The sequence below is a fragment of the Bubalus bubalis genome, chromosome 3 (assembly GCF_019923935.1).
Source record: "Bubalus bubalis isolate 160015118507 breed Murrah chromosome 3, NDDB_SH_1, whole genome shotgun sequence".
Taxonomy (NCBI): Eukaryota; Metazoa; Chordata; class Mammalia; order Artiodactyla; family Bovidae; genus Bubalus; species Bubalus bubalis.
Window position 1 is genome coordinate 165289224 of NC_059159.1, and position 23300 is coordinate 165312523.

General features: G+C 46.7%; 1 protein-coding gene across 6 annotated transcripts in view; it reads left to right on the forward strand.

Annotated features, from left to right (window-relative positions):
• COL27A1 (collagen type XXVII alpha 1 chain) overlaps positions 1–16859 on the forward strand; it is a 152775-nt gene extending 135916 nt beyond the window's left edge. For 5 of the 6 annotated variants that reach the window (XM_044940501.2, XM_025282317.3, XM_044940503.2 and 2 more), the window contains 5 exons: positions 854–919; positions 1761–1929; positions 2979–3088; positions 13370–13588; positions 14849–16859. In XM_044940501.2, coding sequence (XP_044796436.1) covers positions 854–919; positions 1761–1929; positions 2979–3088; positions 13370–13588; positions 14849–14995 — 711 coding nt within the window. In that variant the 3' untranslated portion in view covers positions 14996–16859. Of the gene's footprint in view, positions 1–853; positions 920–1760; positions 1930–2978; positions 3089–13369; positions 13589–14848 lie in introns of those variants that run through there. The other variant, XR_003108352.2, reaches the window with a different exon arrangement.
• Positions 16860–23300: the final 6441 nt, after the last annotated feature.

Genomic DNA, 23300 nt, shown 5'->3' on the forward strand with positions numbered 1-23300 from the left:
ACTCACTGTCAGATCTTGCCCCCTCTCTATATTCATGATGAGGTCGTGCAGCTGTGTTTCTGGGAAGCCCAGTGCCAGGACTGGTGGTGCAAGTGGAAGTGAGACACTTAGAGTGCAAAGGGGAGACCCCGGGGCTGTGGGAATGTAGAAGGCTGGGTCCACACCCAGCCTGGGGGCATTCGGAGAGAGTTCCCATCGCAGGGTGGTATCTATAGGATGCGTGCAGGGCAGGCTTTCTCACCCACAGCGCTGTGGACATTTGGAACCAGACAATTCTTTGCTGTGAGTGATTGTCCTGTGCATCGGAGGATGTGTAGCCACAGCCTGGCTTCCAGCCACTGCATCCCGGTAGCACTGCCTGCTCGAGTTGTGCCAGCCCCTGAAGTCTCGAGATATTGCCAGATGCCCTCTAGGGGGCAGCATCACCCCTGGCTGAGAACCGCTGGAACAGAGGATGGAACGATGGAGGAAGGGAACAGGCAAATGGAAGCAGCGCGTTCAAAGGCGTGGTGGCTAAACAGAGCATGGCACTTAGGAACTGAGAAGTGCAATAGTGTGTCTGGTGCACGGAGCACCCGTGGGAGACAGAGAGAGGCAGGGCTGGAGAACACAGCACGCAGGCCACTGCCAGGAGTTTGGACTTAATCTTGGGAGCGACAGAGCGCTATGGAAGTGCCTGGAGGAAATTAGTGGAAGCATCTGTTTGCAAGGGGAGGAAGAACAGAGTTCCCCAGAAGGCATGCTATTGGCCAGGATCCCACTAGGGAAGGTGGGGTGGGAGGGCCCTTGCTCAGACCCTGGGACTCCTGCTCGGTGGGGGCCAGGAGGCACACCCTGTCTTCTCTCTGCGCAGCAACAAGATGACCTTGGGGCAGCTTTCCAGACGTGGATGGACACAAGTGGAGCACTGAGAGCAGAGGTGCCACCCGGGGCCCTGCCCACGTGGGGTCCCTTCCTTGGGGTGGAGGGGGCGGTGCAGAAATGATGACCCACATGTGGTCAGTGGCCTCCACGTGACCCACACTGAGCAATTCACAGCCAGCTAGTAACCCAGAAGCAGGGCCGAGCCCTTTTGCTCTCCTCCTGAGTCAGGTAGAGATGTCAGAAGCAGCTTCTTGGTTCAGTCCCAGAATCCACCAGAGGCAGGAAACTTGTCCACGGGTTCTGCTAAGACCCTGGCCAGTGGTCACCTCAGCACCAGGATACAAGGCTGAACAGGGCCCTGGGTATCCTCTGGTCAAACCCTGTCAAGAGTGTCCTTTGCTGAGTTGCTTTCCCCCCACGATGGGGGACTCAATACCTCCCAGCTCAGATCGTCAGACTTTTCCATTTGTGCCCTGAGTGCTCTCTCCAGGCTCATGAGCCAGGGGAATGGCAGATGGAAAAGCTTGTTATGTTCCTTCCATTCTGGGGAGTGGGGGACGGGGTAGTCAGTGGAAAGTAAGTCCTTCGCCAACTCCTTCCTGAGGGATTTGGGACCCCTTCCTTGACTCCTTGCTCACAGGACCCTCCTATTCTGCAGCAGAAGCCAGGCTGACTGTCCACATCTCTCAAGCCCCCAGGCCCTCTAGGTAGATCTGCCCCTGGCCACCGCTGGTCCCCAGTTTCTTTATTTGTTAAGTGGAGGGACACCCAAGCATAGCCCCTGCAGGGAGCTCAGATGTCTCCTTAGTGGCAAGAACTTGAGGCAGTGGAGGCTTAGAGCTCCAGCCGGACAAGGACCTCAAGGGCCCGACGGCCACCCTCTTTTCTCACAACAGGGTTACAGCCATCCGGACCGGCTGGTGCTGGACCAGGGAGGGGAGATCTTTAAAACCTTACACTACCTCAGCAACCTCATCCAGAGCATTAAGACGCCCCTGGGCACCAAAGAGAACCCCGCCCGGGTCTGCCGGGACCTCATGGACTGTGAGCAGAAGATGGTGGATGGTACGAGGGCCTGTGGGGTCTGTCTCAAGCAGGGCTTCCCGGCCCCAGGGGTGGGGCAGGGTGGGGCAGGGGATTCCAGGAGGAGCTGAAGAGATGGTTAACCGCTCTAAGACAGAGCAATTAGCCATTAGGTTCTCCGGTCAACTGGGCCGAGTGTCTGTCCTTGGGGAGGCAGTCATTTATTCACTCAACAGTCACAGAGCCCCACAGTGTGCCAGGCATTGAGCCTCCTGGGGCATGGGGATATGGTGGGAAACACAGAGGACGGGTCCCACCCTTCCAGAGTTGAACCCACAGATCCATAAGCTGGGGATGACCATTTCACTGCAGTGGGCCAAGAGCTCTGGCAGAAAAAGGCCCCAGGGCCAGGAAGGCCCCCATCGTAGCTCCCCTGGAGAGCCAGGATTCCCAGTTTCTGTCCTCTGCACCTCATCCAACTCTCCTCTCTCTGTGAGCTGTGTGGTGCCTTGGAAGGACGACAGTTTTAGAGGCGGACAGACCTGAGTTCAAATGTCCGTCCTGCCTCTTTCCTGCTCTGTGAGCTGGGTGAGCCACCCTTCTCTCTGCTGCGTGAGAAGGCTGTCCTGATCTATCAGCTGTGGGGCCTTTGGCTCCTTGGAAACCCAAAAGGGGAAGCCAGGTGCCAGCAGAGCTTCCTGGTTGATGGGATAGAAGCCCTGACTCCCACCAAGTTCTGGGAGGATCAGAGCCTTGGCAGTAAAACATTTCAATTAAACAATCCCTAAATCCCTCGGGCAAGTGGCTCAGCTTCTCTCAACCTGTAGTCCTTTCTGGAAAATGATACTTACCAGTGGCGACAGGGGGATACTTCCCATGTGGCCTCTCTGGAGACTCTGCCAGCTCTGAGCTCTGCCCAGAGAGTTTCCTTCCATCACTACAGCTCACAGAATCCCTTTTCTGCTCCACCTCCCTGACTTCATGTCCAGCTGGGACTCAGCGGGTGACCAGGTGTCAGATTCACCTGTAGAACCAAGCTTGGGGTTCCTCCCCACATGCATACACCGCCCCCCATCCCATGTTGCCTATAGGTACCTACTGGGTGGATCCGAACCTTGGCTGCTCGTCCGACACCATCGAAGTCTCCTGCAACTTCACACATGGTGGACAAACGTGTCTCAAGCCCATCACGGCCTCCAAGGTATCCATCTGCTCCCCAGCGCTCACTGGCTTGCTCTCTCTACACCCCTTGCCCCCTGCCCTGGACCACAGTCCATCCAGGCTTGTGACTGAGCCTTAACTATCTTGCTACATAACCTCGGGAAAATCATCTCCTCTTTCTGAACCCCAGTTCCTCATCTCTGCATTTGGTTTCCAAATCCTTTTGTGTTGGGTGATGCTGATGGTTCTGTCTTCAAATAGAACTTTCTGCCTAATGTCTAAGACACAGCAGTTAGCCAAGCTGGCTTGGCTTAGACAACTATGACCGTAAGCACAAAAGAAGTCAGCGAGATGATCCCCTGGGGCATGTGTTCTGGGGTTGTGTATGCAAATATGTAGCTCATGTTTGGTGCCCACATACCTGCGATGGTCTCTGGGCTGAGAATTTTAGGTGGCCCAGGGCAACTCCAACAAACCACAGTGTGCAGCAGCGGGTGGAACATAACCACGCCCCCGGCTAGGAAACCCCTCGCTGGAGGGTGGGTCTGTAGTTGCAGCAAGTCCTCCATATGAGACAATTCATGCTGCAGAGAAAAGGGTTTCTCTGGCTGCAGGAGAGGTGGGACTCCAGCGCCCCCCAGGGGAAGCTCCGGAAAGTACCTTGTCCTGACCATGGCAGACCCAGAGTCTGAACATCCATAGCCCAGCCAGCTGGGTAACAAGTCCTGGCTGGGTCCCCACCATGGGCCAGACACTGAGCCAGGTGCTGGGCTCAACAGGAAATATGGCAGCCTCCACAAGCAGAGCTCACAGTCCAACAGGCCCCTTCCCCTCTGACACGGAGGGTCAGCAGCTTTGTGGCAAACCCACCTGGCAGACGGGTGAGGCTGGCACCTGGGTTGGCAATGCGACTGCCCATCTGAGTCGCCATCCCCATCAGGAACAATGAACCACTGTCCTGGGCTGGCCTCAGCCTAATGATAACCAGTGTTGTGGCTGGACCAGCCTCCCTGATTTTTCTTAAGGTTGCAAAATGCCCTCCAGCAATAACCACCCGGAAACAGGGGAAAAAAAAAAATGTAGAAAGGTTATTACTTACAGGACCTGGAAATTACAGCATGCCTGGGGCCGCACAGTGAGGTCTCTGGTAGAGAGAGAAAGGGACAGTGCATCTCCTTGTATTGGAGGAGGAGGAGGCTAGGATTTCATAGGTTCACTCTGTGCTGGTGAATTTAAAACCTAAGGGTGGGAGTTTAAAGCAGAAGAGAAAAAATAAGTGATCCAAACAGTTGTTGAAATCAACCAGAGCTCTAACACAAAGGAGCCGCAGTGTTGGGAGGTGGCCCAGCCCTTCCAGGGTTAGTCTGTGGGGCTGGCAATGTGTTTATTGGAGATAACCTTCTTTGAAGTGTATGCCTCAGTGATCAGAGCCTAACTCAGGGACTTGTATCACACAAAAAAGGAAACAACACAACGGTCAGGGCTTATACGACCATCTGCCCTGTGATGCCCTGTGATGTAAGACATCAGAGTCAATGGTGAGGATATTTAACCTCCTGGGTAGCTGATATGTTAAAAGTCAGGGGTAAGGCACCTTGAAACCCAGAAAATACACATCTGAACAGGATCACAGTAGAAAATCCTGTAATTATTATAGAGGCAATAGTCTGAAATTCAGTCAGGAGCCATTGTCCCAAACTCGAAGGATCCCGTAATGAAACTAAGTCAGTGATCTGAGGGGCCCCAGAATCTGTTCCAAGATTTGTGTAATATTGTGAAGCATTTATACATCTTGGACATCGTGTGTAAGTAGGTCAATCTGAATCTGTCCCGAGTAGGGAGATTGTTTCATATCTCATCTAACCAATCTCTTGGTCCCGAGAATAGGTCAATTCAGTAAAAGAGTAGTATCTCATCTCAGGAGGCAGTGATACCCAAATAAGGTACAGTACAGGTAATCAGGTATTGAATAAGAGGCATCTGTATGGAAACAAAAGAAGTCAAGAACTCCCTGGCAGTCCAGTGGTTAGGACTTGGCGTTTTCATTGCCATGGTCCTGGGTTCAATCCCTGGTGGAGAAACTAAGATCCCACAAGAGGCATGATGTGGCCAAAACAAAAAAAAAGCCAATGATTGGAGAAGATTATAGTCCCACTTTTTGAGTTCTAAAGGTGCAAGTCAAGAAGATTTCTAGATGTTGGGCTCCAAACATCTTCAGGTGGAGTGAGGGCAGACAGAGGCAGTCTGATAGGTTTCCTTGGGTTGCAGTTTGAATGTGCCTGGTTATCTTTCTGAGTGGCCCCCATGGCAACGGGCATGAAGATTGTCCATACATGCACAGTTGTGATGATCTCTCTGCAGTTTATATCATGTTAGCCCAGTGTAGCTTGCATGGCTTTGGGAAGAGTGCAATCTTCATTTTCAATAGAAAGTGAAATCAGAAGGGTGGGAGAAAAACTGGAAACATTAGTTTGGAGAGTTGTAGCTAGATATTGGAGGAGCCAAGAAGAATTCAGCATCCTGTCCAATTTACAGGTAGAAAGCAAAGTCTCAGATGATTAACAGAACTAGAATCCAATGTCCACAACCATGTGTCATAGTTTCTATTGAAACAATTTTTCTCTGTGCAGTCATCCCCATTTCTATTAAAGAGAGCCATAGAAAGACTAATTTGTTTGCAAATTAAGTCTCGTTTCAACAAATGTGGTTATTCACACAAGTGCAGCTAGAAAAATGATTGACAACATGAGCTCTTTGCTGCTTTGCTGAAACCTTTCATAAGGAGTCTCAGATTGAATTTTAGAAGCTTCTTCAGGGCAAGAAACCAAGATCTAACCATCAGACTTTACCTAGAATACCTGTAAATTTGGGTAAATTCCTCTCTTCTCAAAGTGCCCAAAATATCTTCTGATTCCTGTAACTGCCAGGAAGTAGCCTTCCTTACTCACCTGATAAGACTGCTGGGAACCCTGTAGTCAAGGTAACAGACCAGTTTTTCCAAGGGTCTTTATTGGCTCCATGAAGTCAACCTTAGTTCCTTAAGCGATCTGGTCATATCAGAGTCTGTATATATATATATATATATATATATGCTGCTGCTGCTGCTGCTAAGTCACTTCAGTCGTGTTCAACTCTGTGCCACCCCATAGACAGCAGCCCACCAGGCTCTGCCATCCCTGGGATTCTCCAGGCAAGAACACTGGAGTGGGTTGCCATTTCCTTCTCCATTGTGTGAAAATGAAAAGTGAAAGTGAAGTCGCTCAGTCGCGTCCAACTCGTAGCGACCCCATGAACTGCAGCCTACCAGGCTCCTCCATCCCTGGGATTTTCTAGGCAAAAGTACTGGAGTGGCTTGCCATTGCCTTCTCCGATATATATCTATATCTATATCTATATCTATATATCTATCTATCTCTCAAATATGACAATCTAGTCAAAGCCTTGTTGATAACCAGTATTTCCAATCATGTTCTGTTACAAGAACAGAGTCTTACTGAGCTTATGCAAATAACTATACTGCCATGAAAATAAGAATACTCACAGAGCGAATTCTAGAAGGATCCGGTAGGGAGAAACAGCAATTATTTCATCTTTGTTCACAAAGGTGTACTTCCCCAAATTGTTGTAAGTCATTGCTAGCTTTAGAGAACAATTTTCCTTAAACGTGGAAACAAAGATTAATAACTGCCAAACAAAAGTCATAAAAAATTATAATCAGTCCTATGCAGTTGATCACCGATCTTGATCTTTTGTTAGCAGTTTCATAAATCCAGTTTTTCCTTCAGTTCAGTTCAATTCAGTCACTCAGTCATGTCCGACTCTTTGTGACCCCATGAATCGCAGCATGCCAGGCCTCCCTGTCCATCACCATCTCCCGGAGTTCACTCAAACTCACGTCCATCGAGTCGGTGATGCCATCCAGCCATCTCATCCTCTGTCGTCCCCTTCTCCTCCTGCCCCCAATCCCTCCCAGCATCAGAGTCTTTTCCAATGAGTCAACACTTCACATGAGGTGGCCAAAGTACTGGAGTTTCAGCTTTAGCATCATTCCTTCCAAAGAACACCCAGGGCTGATCTCCTTTAGTATGGACTGGTTGGATCTCCTTGCAGTCCAAGGGACTCTCAAGAGTCTTCTCCAGCACCACAGTTCAAAAGCATCAGTTCTTCGGTGTTCAGCTTTCTTCACAGTCCAACCCTCGTAAATCCTTGCCCATTCAGTTCAGTTCAGTTCAGTCGCTCAGTCGTATCCAACTCTTTGAGACCCCATGAATCACAGCACGCCAGGCCTCCCTGTCCATTCAGTGGTATGATTTAAAAGTTATCAAAAATCTGTACTTGTCAGACTCCTGTCCGTGAATCTGAAGATGGAGCACTTTTGCAAAGGCATCGGAGTAAAGCAATAATTATAAATAACAAAAGAAATGACATTTTTTATGCCCACAGTTAAAGATCTGATGAGAGTTCATTATGATCAAGTTGACAAGGAAAATTTTGTTATTTTTGTGACACACAACATTTTAAGACAATTGGAGTTATGTTGGATAACATTACGTATCAGAATTTCAGGAATTTCATATGATTTCTTGAATATTGTATTAACAAAATATATCCATTTGAGGATATCCATAAAGAAGACATAGCGTTATTTCCTGCTGCTGCTGCTGAGCCACTTCAGTCCTGTCTGACTCTGTGCAGCCCCATAGACGGCAGCCCACCAGGCTCCCCAGTCCCTGGGATTCTCCAGGCAAGAATACTGGAGTGGGTTGCCATTTCCTTCTCCAATGCATGAAAGTGAAAGTGAAGTCGCTCAGTCGTGTCAGACCCTCAGCGACCCCGTGGACTGCAGCCTACCAGGCTCCTCCATCCATGGGATTCTCCAGGCAAGAGTACTGGAGTGGGGTGCCATTGCCTTCTCCGAGCCTACTTGACAATATTTCCCATGTGATTTAACATATTAAATAAGCCTAATTAGTTTAGTGTCTCTCTTTTTATTAGGAAAGAGAAGGATATTTTGAGATGTTCCAAGGATCCTCTGGAAAACCCCAAAGTTACTTCCAGATCAAAAAAACTTCATTTAGAATTTGACTTGCAGAAGTTTGTCAAAAATATCAAAGATTTTCAACATTTAATTACAAAGAACCACAGATCATTATTTTTAAAAATGCTTAATTATCTACTTAGCTGAAGTGACAAAGGATTTTAAAAGCAAATACAGAAGGTTCCATAGTTGTGAGCAAAAGTTAGCTGTTTTGGTATTGAGAAGACTGTTTTCTAGGTAATTAAAGATCCAATTAAGACAACATGAAGCTCAGGAGATTATTCTGATAAAACACAAAATCTTTGTTTTCTAGCCAGATTACTTAAAAAGTAAAGAATAACTTTTCATACTTTTAACAGGAGCAGATCAATACTCCAATAAAATGTATCCTTTTAGCAAATGAAAGAAAATTACATAAGAACATTATTGATATTATTTTTTTAAAAGCCTCTTATAATAACAATCCAATTTTAGCCAACTTGACCACATAAAAAAATTCTTTTTTCTGACAATATGATTAAACTATCTATAAAATCTTCATTAGACAGTAGACAAAGTCAGCCATCATCCCAAGCTAATTTTTTTTGTAATAAAAATAACATGGATTTATTTAGCTAGTAAACACTGGAAAAGTTGTCTATCTGCAGTATATTTAATGCTGTTAACTCTGAAGACATACCTATTTTAATTAAAACAAATGTAGGCTAGCTTTTATTTACCAAAGATTATCCCAGATCACGTGAACTTGAAAAACATTTGGATTAGTTTCTGTATTTCTGAATGTTTGGAGTAACTAATTCATAAGTGCTTATTTTTAAGCCAATTAAACAGAGCTCTTTTACACATTAACTTTGGCTATACCATTCAGAGATAGAGAGAAAAAAAGTCACATATTCATCCAGAGATTACAAAACCACACAGACCCTGAGACCCTATAGCTTCCTTTCCAAAATTTTAGCCATGAATCAGGTACAATATAAAACTCACTTTTTTATAAATAACATTCGGCTCCAAATTGTGTCTGGCAGACAGAACAAGTTAAAGTTACGTGCTTCAGCACCTAATGCTTTCTACCAATATTTGTGGAGATGACTTAAGATCTGTATTTGTTCCTGACAAGTAATCTTAAGGAGGCTGTGGACTAGATTTTGAATAAGAGAGCTTTTATAGCAGTTTGTATTTTGAAAGGTCCCTTTCTCTGTTGTTTTATTTTTTTTTTTCTTCAGCCCCAGACAATTTTAGGCAGAGTTTTAGTTACCTCCTGGGTGTTTCCATTTCAAAGATTTAATCTTCAAGGGACAGAGAAAGAATGTAAATTTTCTTCTAGGAGTTTTAGTCCCTTTTGTATGGTTTTGGCAGTTCCAATAAAATGTTGTAGTATTGCTCTGTAATTAGGGTAGTGCTCTATTAAAATAATTCCCTGGGTCAAATGGGGCCTCTTTGGAGTTGAAAATGAAGAGGGGGTCATCTGGATAACCACAGCTGTGGAAATGGTAAACCCACTAGATCAGGCCAATTTTGTGCAGCAGGAGATGGGCCTCATCTTAATGTTCTCCATTCACTGTGAGCCTTAGCAGTGATCACCGCGAGGGAAGGATGCAACCACGCCATGAATGAACGTCCAGGAGAGGGGGCCCTGGTGGGGCATCAGTGGTCTAGGGTCCTTTGCCTTCCCGGCTCCCTCTTTCTTATCCAAGATGGCTAGATAACCCTTTTCAGCTTTTCCCTTAAGGGGTGCATTATAGGGTGTGTTTCTTAGTTCTGCCTTGTTCAGGGGAAAGCCCAGGGAGCTGAAGATCTTGGAGGAAGTGAGCGTATAGCCCAGATGGATCTTTAAGAAAAATTATGGATTTTAGGGTCTTTAGAGATATTGGTCAGTTGATACATTTTGGCAGCCTTGAATAACAACAATATAGCCAAATAGCCAATTAGCTCCTTTCTTTCCGTCCTGCTGCATAAAATATTTAAGAAAAATTTGAATTTCATTTAAGGTATAGTTTTTCATCTCAGTTTCTACTTCTTGATTTTCTCCTATTATCTTAATCCAAAGTGGGTTACAGGAAGAATTTAGACGGCACCACTGTGAACCATCTTCACAGCTGGCCACTTTCCTTCCCAGGGTGTTCCAAGAGATCTCTTCAGGATTGAGGTCTGAGTCCACTCACATGGTGTGTGCAGGGTCTTTGGGAAAAGCCCTCAGGCTCCTGGACTGTGATATCAGAGACTAGCATGTTGGTATGCCCCCCAGGATGCTTCCATGGGGTCTTGCATTTATCGAGAAACCCCCGCAGGGTTCTTAGGAGATGCTGACATCAGATGTTTAGGACATTTACATTTGTCCATTAATTCTTTTAGTAACATCACCCCAGGGATAGGAGCCGTAATACCCCACTGGGTCAGGGATGAAGAATGACAGCGATGAGGGAAGCTTGGACCATGGGGACCGTAGATCTCTGTTATGTCTTCTGTCTGGTGGTCCACTGGTTTCCAGTTGCAAGGCTATTTCACTTTTCTGGCACAACCACCAACTCTATGGTCGTAGGTGGAGTTCTCCTATCCTCCCCATGTACAGGAGTATTTCTCTTATGCCTTTATCCCAGAACTCTGCCCTTGAGGCATGGAGGATCTGTTGTTATTTAGTCGCTAACTCTTTTTCCACCCCAGGGACTGTAGCCTGCCAGGTTCCTCTGTCCATGGGATTTCCCAGGCAAGAATACAGGGGTGGGTTGCCATTTCCTTCTCCAGGGGATCTTCCCAACCCAGGGATCTAACCCACCCAGAGGACCTTTATACACATTGTCAATTAAGGCCTTTACTGGACCATAAAGAAAGCTGAGCGTCGAAGAATTGATGCTTTTGTCTTGTGGTGCTGGAGAAGACTCTTGAGAGTCCCTTGGACTGTGAGGAAATCCAACCCGTCAATCCTAAAGGAAATCAACCCTGAATATTTATTGGAAGGACTGATGCTGAAGCTCTAATACTTTGACTACCTGATGCGAAGAGCTGACTCATTAGAAAAGACCCTGATTCTGGGAAAGATTGAAGCCAGGAGTAGAGGGGATGACAGAGGGTGAAATGGTTGGATGGCATCACTGACTTAATGCACAGGAGTTTGAGCAGGCTTCAGGAGATGGTGAAGGACAGGGAAGCCTGGCATGCTTCAGTCCATGGGGTCGCAAAGAGTCAGGCATGACCGAGCAACTAAACAACAAGGCCTTTATAGTCAGTGGTCCAGTGGCTAGTAAGAGCCTCTGGCCCTGATCACATTGCTCCGGGAAGACTGTTGGATTATCAAGGTGAAAGGTTGTTGTTGAATCACGCAAAGACACCGGGATTCTTGGCCCCCGGAGGATAAGAATTCAGTCCGGGGCCAGAGACGAGGCTTGATCGCTCAGAGCTTTTGTGTAATAAAGTTTTATTAAAGTATAAAGGAGATAGAGAAAGCTTCTGACATAGGCATCAGAAGGGGGCAGAAAGAGTACCCACTTGCTAGTGTTAGCAATGAAGTTATATACTCTCCAATGAATCCAAAGAATGTCTGGAGGTTGTAAAGACCTCACCAGACCTACTCCCATAATTTACATTTTAAGATAACAGAATTAGCCAGAAGGTTTATCCTTGTAAAGACCAGGTCTACTCCCATAATCTACATTTTAAGATAACAGAAGGTTTAATCCAGAGACTGTCCTTAATCCAGAGACTGTCCTCAGGCAGGATACATTATTGTTATATAGTCCTAAGGAATGTAGAGAAGGAAAAAAAAGTTTGTCTTTTCTTCCTCCTTGAGAATTCCAGACCCCTCTCTCCTTGGGGACCCCTAGACTCCTTATCAACCTGCCTAGGAAAAGACTCTCTCAAAGGCAGGCGTGACCTTTTTGGTTGGATGTCCCCAGTGGCTCGGCAGTAAAGAATCCTCCTGCAATGCAGAAGATGCAGCAGGAGCTGCGGGTTCGAGTCCTGGGTCAGAAAGAGCCACTGAAGAAGGAAATGGCAATCCATTCCAGTATTCTTCCCTGGAAAATCCCATGGCCAGAGGAGCCTGGTGGCCTATATATATAATCCATGGGGTTGCAGAAGCGTCGGACACGGATTGGTGACTAAACAACAATCACAGCGATGTGCGAAAGCACACAGCAGTGAGACAGAGTCCTTTCCCAGATGCTAACACCCACCTGAATGAGGTGGTTAGTAAGCAAGCTGCAGGTCAAGGGCCTCCTCTCCATGGATTGTAAGGGAGATTGTGCAGTCCTGCCTACTATTCCAATTGTTATGTACCTCTCAATCTATCAATAACCATGTCATGGTCGGACCAGCCTTAGTGGTTCTTATTATGATTTCAAGATGACCTTCAGCAATAACTATCAGGAAACTTTGAAAAAAGTAAAGGTTTATTACTTACAGGACCTGGAATTTCCACAGCCCACCTAGAGCCACACACTGGGGTCACGGGGAGAGAGAGAGAGATGGTGCAGGGGCCTGGGTGCTGCTTTTATTGGGGTGGGGGTGCGCTAAGGTTTCGTAGGCTCAGTCTTCATTGGTGAATTTAAAATATAAGGGCCAGAATTTAAAGCATGGAGAGAGAAAAAAGAAGTAGCCCAAGTGGTTGGTTATTGAAATCAATCCAGAGCTCAAAAACAAAGGGGCCTCAGTACCGGAGGTGGCCTGGCTCTTTATCTAGTTCTATAACTGGCAGGGTATTATAGGAAGTAGTCTGCCTTTGAAGTGGATGCCTCTTTGAAGTGGATGTCTCAGCAATCAAAGCTTAAGTCAGGCACTTGCATCACACAAAATAAGAAAACCCAACTGTCAGGACTTACAGTACAACCATTTAAGCCCCAAATCCTGCCCTTTCGTTTGCTGTCACGTCTGCCTTTTCCAGCAGCACCCACCCACCCTACCTGGAGCTTGGGACTTAGAAATGTGGTGAAGCCACTTGTCATTTCCTTTGCCCTTTAAGAGCCTCTCGATCCTGGGCAAGATCCTCTCCCTCTCTGAGCCTCTGTATCCCAGCTCAGCCCCGGAGACAGTACATCAGGACCCTCGCGGCTCTGGCTGGAGCCAGGCAGACCTGGTTCTTTCCCTTCCTTACTCCTTGGCTGTGGGACTAACTCACACCCACCTCAGTATTTCTGTCTTTTGAGTGAGCAACACCTCTGGGACCATGGCTGGGAATTGCTTCCCAGGAAAGGGCTTGTGCCTGGACCTTCCAGAGGAAGGTGAGGAATTCGGAGAGCAGTGGGCAGCCAAGTCCAACCCTGCCTGACCGCTGTGTCTCCTCCACAGGTGGAGTTTGCCATCAGCCGGGTCCAGATGAATTTCCTGCACCTGCTAAGCTCTGAGGTGACACAGCAGATCACCATCCACTGCCTTAACATGACCGTGTGGCAGGAAGGCACCGGGCAGACCCCAGCTAAGCAGGCTGTGCGCTTCCGGGCCTGGAACGGGCAGATCTTTGAGGCTGGGGGTCAGTTCAGTCCAGAAGTGTCCATGGATGGCTGCAAGGTAACTCTTGGGGCCCTTCATAGGCCCCTCATACACAGACAGGTGTAAAAACATGTTCTTATATATAACAATTTTATACTATACTATATTAGTATAACATATACTAAACTATATTAGTATACTATGTTATAATTTATATTATACTATAATATATATTAGTATAATTTTATACTATACTATTATATATATATTAGTATGCATATAATTTTTATCTTTGTGTAATAATTTTTTATAGCTGTTTTATAAAATTGCTTTCATCCTCTTTCCTCCCTGGGAAACTTTCAAGGGAAGGCCTGGGCTGGTAGATTGGTACTTATTTGCAAGGCTACTTATAGAAGGATATATTTCTACTCTTCTCTCTGCCCCCTGCCCTCCAGTTAATTTCTTTCTCTTAACCTGGTTGTTTTCCAAGGCTTAAAACAGGCTGGGTTGTAATTGAAGAGGGAGACAGAAAGTCATCCAAAAAACCAGTCTCACAATATTAAACAAAACCAGTAATGCACAGTGTTACTGAGGATGTGGGGAAACCCAACACTCTCACACAAAGCTATTTGGAAAAATTAAAAATAAATTGGTAGAGGTTTTCAGGGCAGCAGCTACGTATATATCTCCAGTATATATCCAGAGCCTTACAAATGTACCTATCCTTTGATCCAGCAAATCTGTTGATACTTCTGGAATTTGTTCTAAGGTCACAACGTGCACAAGCTTAGCGGCAACGATACTCATGACAGCTTTACGTATAGGGATCAAAATAGTGGAAGCAGTCTAAATGGACACAGACAGGTCACTGTGACAGTGAAATGCCACGTGGACATTAAAAATTGTGAGGAAAGATGATGAAAGGGAGAACTTTCCTGGTGGTCCAGTGGTTAAGAATCCACCTGCCAATGCAGGGGACACAGGTTCGATTCCTGGTCCGGGAAGGTCCCACATGTCTCAGAGCAGCTAAGCCCGTGTACCACAACTATTGAGGCCTGGGCACCCTAGAGCCTATGCTCTGCAACAAGAGAAGCCGTGGCAATGAGAAGCCTGTGCAACGTAACTAGAGAGTAGCCCCTGTTCGTTGCAACTAGAGAAAGCCCTCACACAGCAAAAAAAACAAACAAAAAAAAAAACAAAAACAAAAAAAAAAACAACCCAGTGCAGCCAAAAAATAAATAAATATTTTAAAAGGAAGAAGAAAGATGATGGGGAAAGGCACGTGATACATGATGAGGACCATGATGGAGGTGTGTACCCCTTTCCCTCTACCCTCAGATCCAGGATGGCCGCTGGCATCAGACGCTCTTCACCTTCCGGACCCAGGACCCCCAGCAGCTGCCCATTGTCGGCGTGGACAACCTCCCTCCTGCCTCATCAGGGAAGCAGTACCGCCTCGAAGTTGGACCTGCATGCTTCCTCTGACCTCTGACCTCCTGGCTCCTCTAGGCCTCGAGGAGGAGGGAAGAGGAGAAAGAGGCAAAGGGAGGGTACCTAGGGGTAGGTGGGCCCAGGAAAGGCAGCTCACCTGCCCAGGGATCCTTGAGCAGACCCCAGCTGTTGTCTGCCCAGTGGAAGAGGCTGAAGGGTAGCAGGACACACGGGGTGTCCTTGGGAACAGCTGATCCCAACTCAGCCCCAAACACCAACCAAAGAGCCGGCCAGAACAAGCTGGGCCTGCAACCCGCCTGAGCCCCACGGCCTGTCTCCCAGCTCTGCGGCCACCCCCTTCCCTGCCCAGCTTCCTGCCCAAAGAGCCCCACCTTCCAGCCAGCTTGAGAGAAGGGGGCATCTTGTCAGCTGGTCCCTGCCGGGGAGCTTTGATGTGCAATATTAGAGAGGAGACATGAAAAAAGGAGAAAAGGAAAGAAAGAAGTATATATATATTATTTAAACAAACACAAAGAAGGTGTGTTACAATTTTTTTTTTTCATCTGAGAAAGAGGTGAGAAGGGGAGAGAGCAGCCAGGGGGTGGGAAGCGATGGATGCAGAGAGGGAGAGGTGAGATCCTCGGGGCTGGGGGTGTCCACGTCTGCTACCTCCCACTGTGAAATCGCTGGTGCTCACAATTGTCTTCTAGTGTATGTGATCTTTTTAAGGAAAAAACAAAACAAGTCTATTTAAGATTCTGAAGGTGCTACCATTTTGCCACAGACTTTGAAGAAACATTTAGATGTGGGGTATCATCCACGTTTTTCTCTCTCCTCCAAATGACAAAGTTCAGGGAATTTTTAAAATTTCCCTAGTGTCACCCTTGTGCTCATCAGGTAATCTGTTAAGGAGGTGGGGAAAGAAGGTAAAAGTAAAAAAAAGAAAAAAAAAAAGCAAAGCAAAAAAAAAAAACAAAAAACAACCAGAAACAGAAGTAGGAAAGATTTACCTTTTAACTTATGGACTTTAAAATGCTTGTCCTCTAAAGGCAGGGGGAGGCCTGAGCATGAAGGATCTTATTTTGGCCTTTCTTGGTCTTGGAGGGAAGTTAGCTTATCTTGGATGGCGTGATCTAGACTGGGGAGTCCTGACCTTGAGCTTCAACCTTGAAGAAACCAGTGAGGAGAATGGCGCTGGGTCAGGACTGGCCTTGGAGGTGGAATGTAAATACGGACCCATCTCATGAAAGCACAGACCATCTCCTAAGGTCTTCCATTCTGGAGCTTATCCTTCCAAGATAACAGTCATCACTCTTGCTTTTTCACTGTCATTCAATTCTGTAGAAACCCAGTGTTGCTAACTCCAAGTGTAAATGTGGGCGCAGGAGAAAGGCTTGTTGTGGGAATCTCAGAGTTCAGCATGGCAGGGCTCAACAGGGTAATCTGAATTGTCCTGTATCAGTGAACCAGTCAGCATCCAGGTTGGATTTTTGAGGTCATTTTAACTATGGAATTATTTTTATAGAAGGGGAAATTTTATGTGAAAGTCTATTTGTGTCTCTCTCTTTTTTTTTTCTTTCTAAAGTTGTGTCTCTTTGGGAATTGGATTTGATTTTCCTTATTTAATACCTCACTCTGGCCCACCCTCCCCTACCCCCACTTCCTGTCTCCCTGCCCTGCCCACCACCCCCTTGCTCCCGGAAGTGCGTTTTTTGTAGCCGCTCGGGCCTCATCTCAGCGCTCGGTCTCCCAGGCCGCCAGTCTCCACCTGGCCTCTGTCCCGGCGTCTGTCTTGTCCTTGGGTTTCTCTGCTGTCCTCGTTCATGTCTCTGTCCACATGTCAATGTGTTAAAACCCAAGTGGGTTCTGTTTCTCCCTTCTGGATTTTAAATAAATATTTAAAACTGAGGCAATGGAATGACGCACCTGTGGCTGTGTGCTTCTTTGAAGAGACGGGAGGGAAGTTTCTGGCGTGGCTGAGGGTTGGAGGAGGTGTGGAGGGGTGGCGGGGTGCCCTGTTGATGCAGCTTCCCCCAAAGGAGAGGGGACAGGGAGAGATATGGTGCCTCAGAGTGAGAGGCCTGAGAATGAGGAGTCGGGTCCTGCAGGGTCCCACTGGTTTCTTAGGGCTGCTATAACAGTACCACAGCCCTGGTGCCTTAGAAGAGCGGAGAGGGGCTTGAGGCTCAGCCGCCATCATGAACAACACAGTAACTATCCGGACCAGGAAGCTGATGAGCAACCGGCTGCTTCAGGGGAAAGGCATGGTCATCGACGTGCTTCACCCTGAAAAGACAACAGCACCTAAAACAGCAAATGTGGGAAACTGGCCCAAATGTACAAGACCATACCACGTATCATCTTTGAGTTTGAATTCAGAACCCATTTTGGTGGTGGCCAGACGATAGTGTTGGAGAAGACTCTTGAGAGTCTCTCTTGGCTTTGGCATGATTTACGATTCCTTGGATTACGTGAAGAACAACAAGTCCAAACAAAGACTTGCAAGACATGGCCTGTATGAGAAGAAAAAGACCTCAAGAAAACAGCAAAAGGAACACAAGAACAGAATGAAGAAAGTTCAGTTCAGTTCAGTCGCTCAGTCGTGTGACCCCATGGACTGCAGCATGCCAGACCTCCCTGTCCATCACCAACTCCCAGAGTTTACCCAAACTCAAGTCCATTGAGTCAGTGATGCCATCCAACCATCTCATCCTCTGTCATCCCCTTCTGCTCCTGCCTTCAATGTTTCCCAGCATCAGGGTCTTTTCAAATGAGTCAGTTCTTTGTATCAGGTGGCCAAAGTATTGGAGTTTCAGTTTCAGCATCAGTCTTTCCAATGAATATTCAGGACTGATTTCCTTTAGGATGGACAGGTTGGATCTCCTTGCAGTCCAAGGGACTCTCAAGAGTCTACTCCAACATTGCAGTTCAAAAACATCAATTCTTTGGCGCTCAGCTTTCTTTATAGTCCAACTCTTACATCCATACATGACTACTGGAAAAACCATAGCTTTGACTAGAGAGACCTTTGTCGGTAATGTTTCTGCTTTTTAATATGCTGTCTAGGCTGGTCATAGCTTTTCTTCCAAGGAGCAAGCGTTTTTTAATTTCGTGGCTGCAGTCACCATCTGCAGTGATTTTGGAGCTCCCCCAAATAAAGTCTCTCACTATTTCCACTGTTTCCCCATCTATTTTCCATGAGGTGATGGGACCACATGCCATGATCTTAGTTTTCTGAATGTTGAGTTTTAAGCCAACTTTTTCACTCTCCTCGTTCACTTTCATCAAGAGGCTTTTTAGTTCTTTGTTGCTTTCTGCCCTAAGGGTGGTGTCATCTGTGTATCTGAGGTTATTGATATTTATCCCGGCAATCTTGGTTCCAGCTTGTGTTTCTTCCAGTCCAGCGTTTCTCTTGATGTACTCTGCATATAAGTTAAATAAGCAGGGTGACAATATACAGCCTTGCTGTGCTCCTTTCCCAATTTGGAACCAATCTGTTGTTCCATATCCAGTTCTAACTGTTGCATCTTGACTTGCATACAGATTTCTCAAGAGGCAGGTCAGGTGGTCTGGTATTCCCATCTCTTTCAGACTTTTCCACAGTTTATTGCGATCCACACAGTCAAAGGCTTTGGCATAGTCAATAAAGCAGAAGTAGATGTTTTTCTGGAACTCTCTTGCTTTTTCGATGATTCAGCAGATGTTGGCAATTTGATCTCTGGTTCCTCTGCCTTTTCTAAAACCAGCTTGAACATCTGGAAGTTCACGGCTCATGTACTGTTGAAGCATGCCCCTGGAAAACCGCTATGGATATTTTGTGTAAATGGAATCTTAGTGGTATCTGACCTTTTGTGAATGAATGCTTTCATGCAACATAATGTTTTCAAGTTTCATCCTGATAGCGTGGATCAAGACTGCATTCTTTTTCACAGCTGCATAGTATTTCATTGTGAGGATAGACCAAATTCTGTTTACTCATTCATCCATTGATAACCTGTGGGTTCTTTCCATCTTTGGGTGATTGCTAGGAGTGCTTCAGTGTGAACAATTCTTACCTGTGAGATTCTTGAGAGAAGCCATCGCCGTACCTGCTTTGGAAGAAGCGAGTGAGAACCTGGCAGATAGAGTCAGCCAGAGTCAGTGAATAAATATACAGGACACACAGATAAATTTGAATTTCAGATCAACAGTAAGTATGTTTTTAGCATAAGTATGTCCCGTTCAGGACTTCCCAGGTGGCTCTAGTGGTGAAGAATTCTCCTGCCAATGCAGGAGACACAAGAGAGAAGGGTTCAATCCCTGGCTCAGGAAGATCCCTTGGAGTTGGAAATGGCAACCTGTTCCGGTATTCTTGCCTGGAAAATTGCATGAACAGAGGAGCCTGACTGTCTACAGCCCATGGGGTCCCAAAGAGTCAGACACGACTAAGTGAGCACACACACGTGCATGCACACACACACACACACACACACACACACACGTCCCATTCAGTATTTGGGACATACTTATACCTGCCAGACCAAAACCCATATCTCCTGACTCAGTTCAGAGTACTTTCTTCTTTAGCTTGTTCCTCCTTTCCTGGGATGTTGGAGAAATCAGAACATTTCTGCCCTTCTCATTTACAAGAAAGAACAAATCATGAGAAGATGAGCTCATATCTAGGATTTTATGTTTTAAAGACTAGCTGTAAGGTTCTAGGTCATCAGTCCACAGCTGGGTCTTCTCTACCCTCCACATCCTGGCATCTATCCCAGACTGTGAGCCCCTGGAGTCACTGTCCGGCAGTGACTCTAAGACTTCCATCCATGGAGCCCAGGATTTGTGGTCTGGAAGGGCTTGGAGATTTTCACATCCTAGATACACTCTCGTGTTTGACAAAGAGGCACCCCATGATTCAGTTAAGTTGACATAAAATGAATCATCACAAGCTAAAGCTAATAGAGAATGAATAGAGGTTAGTCAGACAGGGAAAGGCATTGGGAGGAGAGGGAACAGTTAAGGCCTGGAAGTAAAGAAGCACTGCATATCTGGGGAGTAGCAAGGAGTCCCAGGTGGCGCTAGTGGTAAAGAACCTGCTTGCCCATGCAGGAGACGTAAAAAACACGGGTTCGATCCCAGGGTCGGGAAGATCCCCTGGAGGAGTGCTTGGCAACCCACTCCAGTATTCTTGCCTGGAGAATCCTGTGAACAGAGGAGTCTGGAGGGCTACAGTCCATAGGGTCGCAGAGAGTCAGACACGACTGAAGCGACTTAGCACGCTTGCATACAAGTAATTCAAAGTGGTACCGGAGGGTCAGGGGAAGCCTGGGGTATTGGGTTAGGAATAGGACAAGCCACAGGTTTGTACAGGAGAGCAGGGTTTGTGTTGGCCAGATGGAGTCTGTGCTGTGAAGGGGCACTCGAGCGGCGCTGTCCAGGGGCAACTGACAGAACTGAAAGGACAGGTCAGAGGGGCGACCCAGTCTGTGTTCCAGAGAGTCATCAGCCATGGAGACACAAAGGGTGAGAGAGGCAGGAAGAAGGGCCAGAGGGAAAAGAGAAGAGGAGTTATGCTAAAGCTATGCTGCTCAGCACCCTGAGCACAGCCTCCCTTCCAGGAGGCCTCTGTGACCTGACCAGGGAAGCCAGTGAAATGGGGCCAGCTTGTTCCCAGCAAGGGCAGGTGGAAAGTAGAAAGTGTCAGGGACAGAAGACAACTCTTCCCAACACAGCTAAGGAGGACATCCCCAGGGGAAAGCCCAGGCTTGCATTCACTCTGTCCCCAGCGAATCAAGCCTTAGCCAAGGACAGCCATATTTCACAATGACCAGCAGCCTGGTGCTGGGTAAGTGAGAGAGGGACAGGAGAGAAGGAGGGGAGGCTGGCAGGTGGATTCCAGTCTCAGCTTTCTGAGTGTCACGTGGCCCTGGGCAAATCATTCTCTCTGGGCCTCTATTTTTCCCCAGCAAAAAAGGGGTGACATGTCTTTCCCTGCTTGCCAACCACAGAGCAGGTGATTGTCCTATTAATACAATAGTTGGATGAACCAGGTGAAATGGAATGATATTCAACTTTTTTTTTTTTTGATCTCTAAAGTCCACAGTTTTCATATGGTTCAACCCCTATGAACACCTTTCAAAATAACAGTGGTTACACTTCCTTGCACACTTTCTGTGAACCAGGAGCTATGTGGAATGTGACCTGTGTTCACCTCACGCACTGTCTCAGAGACTCGTGTTATCGCCCTGGCTCTTCCAATGAGGGAGCTAAAGTCCAAAGAGGTTACATAAGTTGCCCAAGATCACAAAACAGGATCTGGACTTAGGCAAATATTTGGGGGGTATTTCCTCAGTCCAGACTCAAAGTTCTTAATTCAGACTGTTTGTTCTGCTGGTGTATTTTTGTGGTGGCTCATGCAGGTCACATAATAGTTGTCAGACACAGAACTTAGCCTTGGCTTGTATAAAATGGCCAGAAATACGTATAAAGTGGTTTTCTTAGGCAGTGAATCATTTCAGAGTGGTGCCTCTCCCTGGTTATTGAAACCTCACCTTTTCACCATGTCACCTTAGCCCTCTGCGTGTATGTTAGTCACTAAGTCGTGTTCAACTCTTTGCAACCCCATGGACTGTAGCCCTGCAGGCTCCTCTGTCCATGGGATTTTTCAGGCAAGAGTACTGGAGTGAGTTGCCAGTTTCTTCTTCAGGGCATCTTCCTGGCCCAGGTCACTGGTTTTCTCATGTATCTAATGCGGGGTGGGGAGATATTTGGTGAATCGAATCAAGACATATTTTTGCATGTTGGTATCTTGAGAAGGGGGTTGTAACTTGCTATCTACTGAAGAATTTATATAATGCAGGAGTCTGTCTTTCCTTCCTCACCACCCCACTTCTCATTAAACAGATGGTGATGTTTATTATAATAGGAGAACCCTTAGAAGCAAGTTTGTTTCATCTAATATCTAGTTCATCTAAATGTGAACAGATTGAATGCACATAACAATCCAATGAGTAGAATTTATTACTATTATCCCCACTTTACAGCCAGGGAAACTGAGACAGGAGAAGTTAGATAACTTGCCCAAGGTCCCACAGTTAGCAAGTGGCAAAACTAGGATATCTGGTCCCATAACTTCATGGCAAATAGAAGGGGAAAAGTTGGAAGCAGTGACGAATTTCCTCTTCCTGGGCTCTGAAATCACTGTGGTTGGTGACTGCAGCCGTGAAATTAGAAGATGGTTGCTTCTTGTCAAGAAAGCTATGACAAACCTAGAAGTGTGTTAAAAAGCAAAGGCATCCCTTTGCCAACAAAGGTCCATATAGTCAAGGCTATGGTCTTTTCAGTAGTCATGTATGAATGTGAGAGCTGGACAATAAAGAAGGCTGAGCGCCAAAAAATTGATGCTTTCAAACTATGGTGCTGGAGAAGACTCTTGAGAACCCCTTGGACAGCAAGATCAAACCAGTCAATCTTAAAGGAAATCAACCCCGAATAGTCTTTGGAAGGACTGATGCTGAAGCTGAAGCTCCAGTAGTTTGGCCACCTGATACAAACAACTGACTCACTGGAAAAGCCCCTGAAGCTGGGAAGGATTGAAGGCAGAAGGAGACGTGGGCGACAGAGGATGAGATGGTTGTATGACATCACCGATTCAGTGGACATGAACTTGGGCAAACTCCGGGAGATGGTGAGGGCTGGGAAAGCCTGGCAGGCTGCAGTCCATGAGGTTACTAAGAGTCGGACATGACTTAGCAATTGAACAACAAGAAAACCAGGACAACTCCTTTACCAGCACCCTACTCTGCTCTGATTGCTCTTCTGTCTCTTTCCTGCCAGACTTCTCTTGACATTGTGCCAGGGACAGATGGAAGGGCAGGCTGGGGAGGGCTGCTGAAGACCTCAGTTCATGGAGGTTCCAAACCATCCTTGAAATGTATTAATAAAAAGGTGGAGAAAATTGTTCTGTGTGAGGATGAGTGCTGGGTGTGCTTGGAGAAACTACTTGGATGGCCTCTTGGGAGGAGAGTGAGACACACACCCCCCTGCCACAAGGGGCAGCCTGGGGGTGAGAAGGGTGAGGACCACTCACTCCTTCCCAGGGGAGGCATTCCACTTACTCCCTGGAAGGGAAATTTTCATTTCTCTCTCCTCTGCTCACATACTTCTGGCCACAAAGTGTGTGGATTTTCTCCCACACCAAGCAATTCTCTGACTTTCCAGACACCAACTGCATGTACTTAGTCACTCAGTCATGTCCAACTCTTTGCAACCCCATGGACTGTAGCCCACCAGGCTCCTCTGTCCATGGGATTCTCCAGGCAAGAATACTGGAGTGGGTGGCCATATCCTTCTCCAGGGCATCTTCCTGATCCGGGGA